Source organism: Bos javanicus, chromosome 27, assembly GCF_032452875.1.
Source record: "Bos javanicus breed banteng chromosome 27, ARS-OSU_banteng_1.0, whole genome shotgun sequence".
Taxonomy (NCBI): domain Eukaryota; kingdom Metazoa; phylum Chordata; class Mammalia; order Artiodactyla; family Bovidae; genus Bos; species Bos javanicus.
In genome coordinates this window covers 43,361,240-43,373,774 of record NC_083894.1, presented here as the reverse complement: position 1 = coordinate 43,373,774, position 12,535 = coordinate 43,361,240, and the positions used below count along the sequence as shown (strand labels likewise).

Sequence of the window (12,535 nt, the reverse complement as noted above, 5' to 3'; positions counted from 1 at the left end):
CACGGAATCAGTACCACAAGTCTAGTTTCAGCACAAGAAGTGCTGCACAGAGCATTTCAACCTCCTGAAGATCACACTTCCCCACATTCTCTATCCGCATTACGGCAATCAACCAAATTTCTATAACTTATTAGCATCCTCCTTTACTAGACTCTATTTATTGACCCCTCAAGTGAAAGCCAGCTCCCCAGATTTATTGCTATTTATTCTAATGACAAAGCAATGACATGAAATCGCAAACATTGTTTCACAATGGAGCAGATAGCAATGCGCTAGCCCGCCCTGTGTACTGGAGGGCGTGTGGGAGGCATGCTGCGCTGGGATGTAGGGTCTAGGTAGCGGTGTGTCCCTCTATTCACTCAGCACTTTCACTGTTAAGAGCACTTCCACTTTAACATCTCACTCTCTTTGAATGGGGGTTCCTGAAAGAGAAACAAGTATTTGTGCATTCCTAGGAGACCCTGCCAAGCAGGGGGATCACTCACTCGGCCCATTTCTGTTTCCTTCAGGTTAGAAAAACTGAGCACCTTCTAATATTATTTGATTATGCCACGCCTCTAGAGATCACCAGCTCTTCTTACCTTAAATCTTTTATTATTTTGAAACATTCGATGTCTATGATTAAAATAGTGCATTTGATGTAGAAAGATAAAAATAAATTGCAGTCTTTTGCTGCTCTAAACAAAACTAGTTTTTTTGTGTTGTTTTTTTAATCACAAACACATTTGGGAAAGTAGTTAAATTGCCAGGTTTCAAACTATTACAGGGATGGGGTTAAAACAAATTCACTGAGTAACACAGACTTTCCAGACTCGGCTAGTGGACAAGATGATTCACCGTTCTCACGCGGCAAGACCAATGGGAAAGCTGGCGGTAGGGAAAGCACAAGAACGCAGAAACACAGCCTTCAAACTTGGGCATGGCAAGTAGCAGCTTGCTGTAATCAGAACGTAACAGGCAGCATGAATTTATAGAAAGATGCTTTTTGGAGTACCAAATTAGCCTAATCAATTGAGAAACTTATTAATGGGCCTGACAATTTTCCTTAAGGACCACATCAAGGTACAGCAAGTGGCTCTCAAAGTCGCTTTAGCATTTGCATAAAATTAGTCTATCTCTGCACTGAGACAGTGTGCTTAGACAGTCCATCGTGGAGTCCGTTTTGGAGCAATTTTCCAATTAGAGTTTCATTAGTGCTCCCTTAGTACATCGTTTATTGACTGTTCTCGTCTCTATTCCATCCCTACACGATCGCTGCCCCAGGAAATCATCCCAGTGCACGAGACTCCACAGAGGCCGTGTCCCTGTGCATGTGACAAGGGAAGCAGGCTTTCCGGGTGGCACCAGCAAGCTCAGGCGTGGAGGCAGACACGGCTAGCTCTCGACCCAGCCTTACCACCTCTGAGTTATTTGGCCCTGCATAATCACACGGGCTTTCTTTCGTGTTCTCATCTTTTAAAAAACGGTAAACATGGCTAACGGTAACACCTACCCAATTATGGGAAGAAACCAATGAGAAATTCACATGTCATCTTTGTACCTTGTGAAACATTTTTTCAATGTTTTAATATGTGCATTAGAAAAAAAGATGATAAAACTTGCTCTAAATGGACATTGCAATGTGAACCCCATCATTTGTAATGATGACCTTTCTTGTCCTGAATATTATTTCCTTTTTCTTAAATTTTCTTAAGCATGCTAAAATATCCTAATTGGGAAAATTTTACTCTTGTTAAAGTAGGCAATCTTTTAAGAAAGGAATTATTTCTTCTAACTTCTTCAGAATTCTGAATAGTTTCTCTTTAACTTTGAAAATTTAAATTAAGAAGACATGTTCTAATTTATGATACAGAAAGAGAACATTTTTTTTCCAGTATCATCTCTTCAGGTTAACTTGCCCAGGTTTTTTTTATTTATGAAGAATCAAAAAGGATACATTGGCATCAGACATAATTTATAATTAATAAATAATTAAGAATCATACCACTAATTAAAAAGGAATTTTTATAAGTACGAAGTGCTCATCAAAGTTCATGGGAATTGAAAAAATGGTCTTTTGAAAGCAATTTCCTCAGGTCAAACTCTTCTTTATGAAATGCTAAAAACTTCACTCAACCTACTAAAAAGTCATCAATTAGATAGTAATTGAGCTGTGTCTCCTTTATTTAAGAGAGAGACATTGATAAAATATATCAAAATCTGAGAAATCACACTGTTGTATTTAAGGCATTTTTAGGGTATCTTTAGGCTATTTAGCTCAATTTTCTACAAGTTCTATATCTACCATGTGTGTGAATGTGTGTTTGTGTGTGTGTGTGTTCACTCTTAGTAATGTCCACTCTTCGACCCCATGGACTGACCCTCTAGGCCCCTCTGTCCATGGATTCCAGGCCAGACTGCTGGAGTGGTTGCCACTTCGTTCTCTAGAGCTATCACATGCTTCTGCTGCTGCTGCTAAGTCGCTTCAGTCGTGTCAGACTCTGTGCAATCCCATAGATGGCAGCCCACGAGGCTCCTCTGTCCCTGGGATTCTCCAGGCCAGACTGCTGCAGTGGGTGGCCATTCCTTCTCCGAGCTATCACATGGCAGGATGTAGTTGTTTACTCATTCAACAAATGTTTGGGGACACCTACTTTGCTCAAGACACTGACAAACGTTTCCGGAGGTAGAAAGATTAATAACATAGCTGCCACCATAATGGGATTATATTTATTATATATCATATTTATTATTATCTCAATTTCTGATGCTCAGGGTGATGTATAAAGAACTGAATTATCAAGAGAAATCCAAGCTCACTCACTGCACCTGACTTACTAATTCTTTAGGCAAATATGGACTTGCCCACAACTCCTACCCGAGAGAAACCCTTGCCATTTCTCAAAGGGAGCCATTTTCTCAGGTTCCCTAAAGAGTCCAGCTGACTCCAGCTTTCAACTTATCACAAAGAATACGGGCATAGGGAATTTGTCAGAGGAAGTGGGCTCAACTCACTGGCAAGCAAGCACAGTCAGAGGGTTGTTAAAAGGGCAAAATTTATAAAGCATCGTCTAAGGGGTATATGGACCTCCCATCCTGCTGGAAATTGAAAAGTCTGAAGTTAAGCCAGACCAGAAGGCATCCCAGTAACTACACTGCTCAGTGTTTTGTAAGAAAGGTTCCTATGAAAGTCTCTGCTAGGTAAAGAACAAGAATGTAGTTCACCAGACCGTTCAGTTCACTCCAGCAGGACTCACGGCAAAAACCATCCTCGGCCTCAGTAGGAGGAATGGTCTGTCTTTCCCACACAGCAGAATTCTGACAATACACTCCCATGGGTCCGAGGGTTGTTTAAAAACATGGGTCAAATTTATGAACCATATCCTCCCAGTAGGTACCCTGAGCATGGGTTGGAGTATCCTTACATAGCTTTCCTCTTCTTAAGGAAATTTCTTCTTACCAGGACCTTGCAAATGATTAATTGATTTCTAAACTCTTTGAAGTATAACTCAAATACAGACAAGTGCATAAATTGTATATTCAAACTGATGAATTTTTACAAGTGAATAGACCCGTGTAATCATCACCCAAGTCAGGAAACAACATTTTCAGCACCATACCCCTCCCTCGCCGATAACTATGATGCGTCATTAAGTTCGTTTTGCTTCATTTGAAAGTTACATGATGGAATCCTGCTTTGGGAGGGTTTCCGGCTTTTGTTAGTCAACATCATGTTTGGAAGATCATTCATATTTTCGTCTATAATTGCAGTTTATTCATTCTCATCCTAGTCTCTTTTTAATTTAACAACATTGACTGAGCAACTTCACTTTCACTTTTCCCTTTCATGCGTTGGAGAAGGAAATGGCAGCCCACTCCAGTCTTCTTGCCTGGAGAATCCCAGGGATGGCAGAGCCTGGTGGGCTGCCATCTATGGGGTCGCACAGAGTCAGACACGACTGAAGTGACTTAGCGGTAGCAGTAGCACATTGTTTTTAAAACATCTTAAGCCCGTTAACAACAAAGGTTAAAAAAAAAAAAAAAAGACAATGGTTTCTTCACTATGACATCAAACACAGGCAACAAGCCAAAGAAAAAAAATAGATAAATTGGACTTCTTGAATTTTTTTTAATTGTCCATCAAAAGACACTATCACCAGAGTATAAAGGCAACATACAGAATGGGGATGTTTGCAGATCATACGCCTATTTATGAGTTAGGTTCTAGCATGCATTGCTGTTCAGTCACTTAATCGTGTCCAGCTTTTTATGACCCCATGGACTGTAGCCCACCAGGCTCCTCTGTCCTTGGGATTTCCCAGACAAGGATATTGGAGTGGGCTGCCATTTATTTCCTTTTCCAGGGGATCTTCCCGACCCATGGATAGAAACTACTTCTCAGGCATTGGCAGGCAGATTCTTTACCACTGACCCACCAAGCAGAAAACCAAATGACTCAATTCAAATATAAGCAAATGACTTGAACAGACATTTCACCAAAGAAGATATGTAAATGGTCAGCAAGGACATAAAAAGATGTTCCACCTACTAGTCATCAGAGAAATGCAAATTAAAACTACCATGAGACACCACCTCATGCCTTAATGGGCTTTAATACAAGCTTCTGGATAAGCCGGTTACAGAACATGAGTGATGGCAGGGCTTGGAGAAACTGGAACCCTTGTGTATTCGGAATGTAAAATGGTAGAGCCACTGAGGAAAATACTACGGTGGTCCTTCAAAAAATTTAAAATAGGATGACCACGTGACCCCGCAATCCCACCTCACGATATAGTCCAAAGGCAGCGAATGCAGAGTCTCAAAGAGATGTTTACACACCACTGTGTGCAGCGAATGCAGTCTCAAAGAGATGTTTACACACCATTGTGTGCAGCGAATGCAGTCTCAAAGAGACGTTTACACACCACTGTGTGCAGCGAATGCAGAGTCTCAAAGAGACGTTTACACACCACTGTGTGCAGCAGCACCAAAGGCAGCGAGTGCAGAGTCTCAAAGAGACGTTTACACACCACTGTGTGCAGCAGCGCCGCTCACAGTCAGCCAAGCGTGGGAGCCACACAAGCACCCATCAACAGAGGACTGGATAAGCAAAATGTGGTACAGAGAAATGATGGGCTGTTTCCTGCAAAATGCAGTCTATACACGCAGTGGAATGTTTGCTTCCTTAAAAGGAAGATAATTCCGACATGTGCTACCACCTGGATGAGCGTTGAGGACACTATGCTAAGTGAAATAAGCCGGTTACAAAAAGACAAACCCAGCATCATCCCACGTAAAGTATTTGGAGTAGTTGAAATCACAGACAGAATGGTGGTTCCTAGGGGTGGGAGGGAAAGAGGAATGAGGGGCTGTTGTTTAATGGGTATAAAGAGAGTTTTAGTTTCACAACAAGAAAAGAACTCTGGAGACGTGTGTGTCGGCGGGGGTTGGGGGGACAGATTGCACAATGATGTGGATGTACTCAGTACTGCAGCTCTGCACGCAAAAATAGCTACGATGGTCATTTTCATATTGTATGGATTTTGCTACTAAAAAACTGGGGAAAGGTAAAGAATAATTATAGGACTTCCCTGGTGGTCTGGTAGATAAGAATCCGCACCTCCACTGCAGATGTGTGATCTCTGGTTAGGGAACTAAGGTCGAAAATCCCCCAGGCTGTGACGCACAGCCAAAAAATAATAATTAAAAAAAGTGTCTATTCACTAAGGCCTAAAATTAACTAATGCCTGTTAGAAAAAGAAATGTGAAAAGTAAACAATTCCAAAGAAAAGTTCTTAATTCTCAGTTAAACCAAAAGTCCGATTCACCACAACATTTTAGTAATTGATATTTCTAGCTAATTATGTTATGTGACTGGAGAAGGCAATAGCACCCCACTCCAGTACTCTTGCCTGGAAAATCCCATGGACGGAGGAGCCTGGTGGGCTGCAGTCCATGGGGTCACTAGGAGTCGGACACGACTGAGCGACTTCACTTTCACTTTTCACTTTCATGCATTGGAGAAGGAAATGGCAACCCACTCCAGTACTCTTTGAGCCTGGAGAATCCCAGGGACGGGGGAGCCTGGTGGGCTGCCATCTATGGGGTCGCACAGAGTCGGACACGACTGAAGTGACTTAGCAGCAGCATGTTATGTGACTGATGAAACTCTGTTTCTTTCTCTAAAATTTTACTTTTGTCTCTTTTGTTAAATTTGCTCCTGATTCTCTATTTTATTTCAAGGCGTATATAACACAACCAGAAGGAACAGGGTGCAGAAGCTCTCCCTTCCTGGGTGGGCATATGCTAGTCCTTGGCTCAGCTTCTTATCTCCAAGGTGGCTTTAGTAGTAATTCTTTGCTCCCAAAAGTTCAAGGTCTAACATAAAGAGCCAACTGTATTTAATAAAAGTACCCACTAAAAAGTAGTATCTGTTTAGAAAGCGTGAAGTCAAAGTGAAGTCGCTCAGTCATTGGACTTCTTGCGACCCATGGACGGTAGCCCTCCAGGCTCCTCTCTTCATGGAATTCTCCAGGCAAGAAAAGAATACTAGAGTGGGCTGCCATCCCCTTCTCCAGAGGATCTTCCTGACCCAGAGACTGAACCTGGGTCTCCCGCATAGCAGGCAGATTCTTTACTATCTGAGCCACCAGGGAAGCCCAGTTGTGTAGAATCAGTTCAGTTCAGTTCAGCCACTCAGTCGTGACTCTTGGCGACCCCATGGACTGCAGCATGCCAGGCCTCCCTGTCCACCACCAACTCCCAGAGCTTGCTCAAACTCGTGTCCATCGCATCAGTGATGCCATCAAACCATCTCATCCTCTGTCGTCTCCTCCTCCTGCCCTCAATCTTTCCCAGCATCAGGGTCTTTTCCAATGAGTCAGTTCTTCGCATCAGCTGGCCAAAGTACTGGAGTTTCAGCTTCAGCATCAGTCCTTCCACAGCTTTTAAGGAACAGACAAGGAGATGAACCCAGGCATTCTATTTCTTGAGTTCACGCCCTTAAATGTTACACCTTGGTAACCGACTATTTTGTCTCTGTGAGTTTAATGTCATATTTTACTATGAGTGTAAAATATGTAACCACCTGAGAATCAATCCAGCAGCTTAAATCTCTGTTCTTTAAATTCTTATTGCTCTGGATAGATTTGGTACCCAGGCTAAACTCTCAGAAGTTGTTCTCAACAAAATGCAATTTAAAATCTCAATTTTTCAAGATGGCTTCTAGAGTTTTATGTGTATTCCTCTGTTTAAGTGGAAGTAAAGATATTATAAGAACATTCACTCACTTTTCTTTCACTTCTTGAGGGTAGATGAAAGATTGTTAAAGGAGAAAGAAGTCTCTAATAATTTTAATAATACATTATAAAATAATGGTGAATATCTCTTTAGATATAAAAACAGAATACATGACAAGGTCACAAAAAACCTAAATTGAGAACATCTGACCCCATGTTATGAGAAACCCTTAGGAAAATCCTCAAATAGACTTCTCTAATACTAAACTGTAATAATATTTTTTTTCTTCTCATGGAGACAGATTGGGTAAAACTCAGGATATTCCAAGATGGGTACTGTTTGAAGATGGGCTACATGACTGCATGGAAGGAAAATAAGGACTCCTTCATGGCAAACGTCTCACTTAAATCCCCTGCGTAGAAGTGCTGCCTGCTTGCTTGCTTGGATGACATAATTAAGCCACTAAGTTGTCTAGACGGCCCTCTTCCACTCTAGGACTGTGTTCTAGCATCCTGTCTCAGTCCATCAGCAGGTTAGAAGGACGAGAGTCTTCAGCCTAGACAGAATCCCAAAAGTGGTCTAGAATTACCCAGGGGGGATTAAAAATCACATTTAAAATGGACTAAAGACCGTGACAGAATCTGAGTCATCTCAGCCGCTCAGTGTCTCCAGACTTCTTTCTCACTGCAATTTTTCTCTTAAAGTTAAGGCTAGGTTATTCCAGAAAGGGGGGTGATTGCTAATTTTAGTAGGCCCTAGAAGATATAAATTAACACATTTTTAATGTACTGGAATTTTAAAATTGATCTACAATGTGTTATTCACTGGTTCAAAAGATTAATTATATTTAAGAATTCTCAGCCTGCACTCGATTTGAGCTGCTCTAGGTTTCCTAAGAGGTTATTTAAGTGCTTGCTTGGTTGTCAACCTACGGGCCTCATTTTATTCAAACTCTCACTTTAGAGCCCTTGTCAAAAAACTAAGAAGTGTCATCCACCTTGAGTTCTCAGCTCTTGAAACATTCAAAATTACATATCCTTCCCCAATATTAGTTTCTTCAAACTGTGATGTCAGCGTGACTCTAATGCTTATGGAGTTTAAGTCACTTTTCAGAGATCTGATTGTTCAAATCACCAGATAATATAAAAACCGATTAGTCTTACTATGCAAATATTGAATTTTAAAAACACAGGAGGACATGTTCATGTAATTATAAGGTTAAATCATTTATAAGACTCCCACTGTCATAAAATATTTTTCAATTCAAGTTTATAATTAGTTTCAATACTTTACTTCTAAGGTTAAATATACTAGCCTCTATAACAACCTCATTATTTCAAAAACAAACAGAACCTCTAGGCAAGTTATTACGGTGCTATTTTTATACTCCTGATAAAATGCTTACATATTCAGAAATGTATTCTTTTCAGTAGGCAAAATATGTGTTTCAGACTTCAACTACATCAAAAGACAACAATGTATATATCATGTGACATTAAGTTACTACTAGAAAATACGATTTAACTCTCAAACAATAGAGAAGCTATGGCAATAACCACTAGTTTACTGGTTCACTGCGATGTCAGTTTATTTGAAAATATTAAGATACCATGCAAATGCAGTGAAACATAGTAAAAGATCTTCCTCAAAGATCCTCTACTTCCCAAAGCTGCTCCCACTTCTGAAATATTAATAGCAGAGTGTCCCAATGGATTTATACACTTTTGTTTGAAAATTCCATATGTACAGTCAAATCAGATCTGTGATTTATCACTATTCCCCAAAGAAGCATAACAACAGCTTGTGAAGAAACATGACAAACACATCTTATTTGGTGCTCTTGCTCTTAGTTTAAAAAACAAAACAAAACTCAAAATCTTTAGACAGGCACTGACATAACTGATCTGAGGAACTCACAAGCAATGAGTTTATAAAGTTGGAGATGACAAGAAAATAATGGAAGATGTGTACTCAGCTACCTGCATACACTTTGCAGTGCAATAAGAAACTCAACATCTTAATTAAATTTCAAATAAAATAACCCTAAATTAGACGTGAATCTTTTAGCCAGAGTTGTTATTACAGATGAAACACTGTGTTTTGTTGAATTGCAAACATGTTTCATTATTAAACTTTTGATACACCTAGTAAATAGCAAATCACAGCAGGGGGTGTAATTGTTTTGGAAATACTGCTGGAAATAAAGATGAAACTTTAAAACAAGCTGTTAGTGTCTCTTAACAGAAATTCAACATCCTGTTAGGATCTGAGCATTAATTATAAGCTGGCTGAAATATGAGAATGTCCAGGTAGACCACAGGATAATGCTACAGATTCATTCAAAGATATGCTTGATGTTATATTAAATCACATACTTCTAATAGAAGGGCTATAATATAGTTCTATAACTGATTGATAATAACAAGGCTCAAGGAGGGACTGTCATTAAGGTAAATACCAAGAGCTCATCATTTAGACCTCTCTAGAGCTGGCAGGTGCAATTAAATAAATGCCACACAATTGTCACTCTGTGATTTTAAGTTACAAGCTCCACACCTGTTACAATAAAAATACATTTGAAACAGCTGTGGATGAATCAATCCATGAGAGTGTCATCACCTGAGTAACTTTTCAGGGGATTTGGAATGTAGAGGTTGTCCTCCCACTTTTCAAGAGTCTCACAGAGGTGCTGGTCATGGAACTACTCTGGAGTCCAGTGGCCTAGGGCTCCCAAACACTGACTCTCGACCTTTCCCAAATGTATCTCTGAAGGCTGCCTTTCCTTACCCACAAAGTGAGGATGGAAAAGGCGCTGCCTTCTTGGGATATTTGCAGCTGCAATAAAGCCTTGAATACACTTCCTGATGTGCAGTGAATGTGGAACACTTGTTAGATGCCATTACTACTGCTATTAAGGTTGATGTCACTATTACTATTAAGTGACCCCGAAGGGCCTTAGGCCACTTTGTCACAGAGCAAAAATAGTCCAGAGGTCCTAACTTTTGGCTCAAGTCACTTTCTCCTACACCAGAGTTTCCAAACTCCAGTTATTTAAATCTAAGATGATACATTAACTCAAGATATGTGCTCACCCCCCAGTCTATATTTTAGCTGCATTCCAAGAGGCTGCAAGTTCATTTCTGAGGAACATCAAGGAAAGGAGAAGAAACTGCAGCAAACCCAGCCATGCTGGGCTGCATCAATCTCCATAATTCGAAATGACCCACATTTGCCTTTCATGCTTGGAGACCAGAGACCAGGGCCTGAATTATCCAGGACAAGTCAGGGGGTGGCACGAAAACCCAGAGGAACGGACACCGTCCACTGGATCGCAGGGGACACGGCGCACAGGAATGAGGCAGACACTGGAAAGTCACGTTTAACAGGCCGACTAGCAAACTGCCTCAAAAGAAGAAACATTTCCTCATCACATTTCCAAAAAGCAGCACAGGAATGTCCTAGAAAAGCACCAGTTCGAGGGTTCATTGGTCACACCCACAAACAGAAGGACGGTCTCCCAATTCGGTTTAGGGTTCCAGGTCTTGGAGAGGCTAACATGCAGAAAGGGCACGTCCCTCCTTAGTCCAGCCGAGCTCAGGCTAAAGGAGGACACGGCCTTTCCTCCAGAAACTCGCAGGATGCGGCCAGGTCTAAACGTAAGGCGCTCAGATCAGGAGCTGGGCATTTCACCGGGGGGGCGGGGGGGGACTCCTTCCTGAGCACAGCTCTTTTCCCTGTGGACCCCAATTTACACGCACAAGAAAACTTTTCCCAAAGGGCAAGAAGTCGCGGGGTACCGCAGACCCCCCGCGCTCACTTCTAACCGGGTCCGGGAGCCCGGGAGGTGGATGCCATCCAGGGGCGCCTATATGACCTCGGCTCCCCACCCCCGCTCTGAAAGTCTAAACGGTGCCCCTGGAGAGAGGCTTCCTGCAGCTCAACAGCTTCTCGCGGGGAAAGGCGGACAGCGGAGGGGCAGCCAGCCTGCTGCTCTCCTATCCCAACAAGTTCGCCGCTTGCCCGAGGAGGCAGCGCGCCCCACGCCGCGGAGACGGGCGGCGGCGTCCACCCCGGCGAGCCCGCCCGCGCCGGATGGCCGGGCCAGGCTGCCCCTCGCGCCCCTCCGCTGCCCCCGACGCCCTGGTCCTCAGCAGCCTCTGTGTCCGGAGACCCTGGAGCTCCGCACCCCCCACTCGCGCCGCCTCTCCGCTGGGCGCGGGGACAAGGGTGGCGGCGGGGGTCCCCGGCAGGCAGGCGACCGCGCGCAAGTACACCCCGCGGGGGCGCACCCTCGGCGCCCGGCCGCGCACCCCCGCCAACTCCCCAGCCGCCGCTCGGGCGCTGAACTTACCGGGGCCGGGCGGCGCTGGGGGCGAGCCCAGCGGCTTCTCTCTCCTTCCTCCCGCCGAGCCCTTCATCCTCCTGCCGGCCGCAGCCCGGCGCCCCGGCCCAGGCATCGGGGGTGGGGGCCCCGGGGCGCACGGCGGCGGGGGACGGCCCGGCGCGCCGGGCGAGCGGCCCCGGGCGCGGGCGGCAGGTGCGGTCAGCGCGCCTGTCTCCGGCGCGGCCCGGCCCAGCCCAGGTGCGCCCCGGGGCCCGGGAGCGAGCGAGGGCGCCGCGGGGAAGCCAGGAACGGGCGGGAGGCCGGGGCTGGCTGTCAGCGAGTGAGCGGCTCGTGGAGTGGAGGCGAGCGCGGGGCGGAGGGACGCATCCAGGAGCGAGACAGTGGGGACGAGCTCCCGCGCGGCGCCGAGCGCGGCTCTCCTGCCGCGCGCTCGGGTCCTTTATCCTCGGGGCTGGCTGCAGGTACCTGCGGACCACTCCCCTCTCCCCAGCCTGCCACCCTCCCCCGCTCTCTCAGTCGTTAACCTCCACCCCCCGCGCAGACACGAAGTGGGAGTGACGGGGTGAAGCTACTGCAGATCCGCAGGGAGCCCTGTCTCCACAAATCCTGCGTGTTCATCCCTCTGAGGGGCACGCGTCCTCCCGAGACTCGCCTCCCCTCCCATTTTCCTGGCCCCCGGCCTCCCCCTCCCTCACTCCAGGTAGAGGGTGTGAAAACACACCCTTGGTTGTCCAGGTCGAGGACCTAGAGGGGTCCTTCCCAAACTTCACTGTGCGGGGCAATCACCCAGGGTTCGTGCTAAAGTTCGTATTCAGATCCCACTGGACTGGAATGGGGCTTGAGGTTCTGCGTGTTTAATTAGGAGGCAGGGGCTGCTGATCCAAGGACCACGTTTTAAGTGACAAAACGGGGAGGAACAAAGCGAACCTGCGTTCTGATCTCAGCTGAGCCACTGTTTGTAAGATGACTTGG

The 12,535-nt window shown here is 44.8% G+C and overlaps 1 protein-coding gene across 1 annotated transcript in view; it reads right to left on the bottom strand.

Moving 5' to 3' along the window:
* The window catches only part of ZNF385D (zinc finger protein 385D), a 992,080-nt gene extending 980,420 nt beyond the window's left edge, over positions 1–11,660 (bottom strand). The window contains 1 exon segment of the mRNA XM_061404729.1: positions 11,570–11,660. Within this exon segment, the coding sequence (XP_061260713.1) occupies positions 11,570–11,636 (67 nt within the window). The 5' untranslated portion in view covers positions 11,637–11,660.
* Between the last annotated feature and the right edge of the window lie 875 nt (positions 11,661–12,535).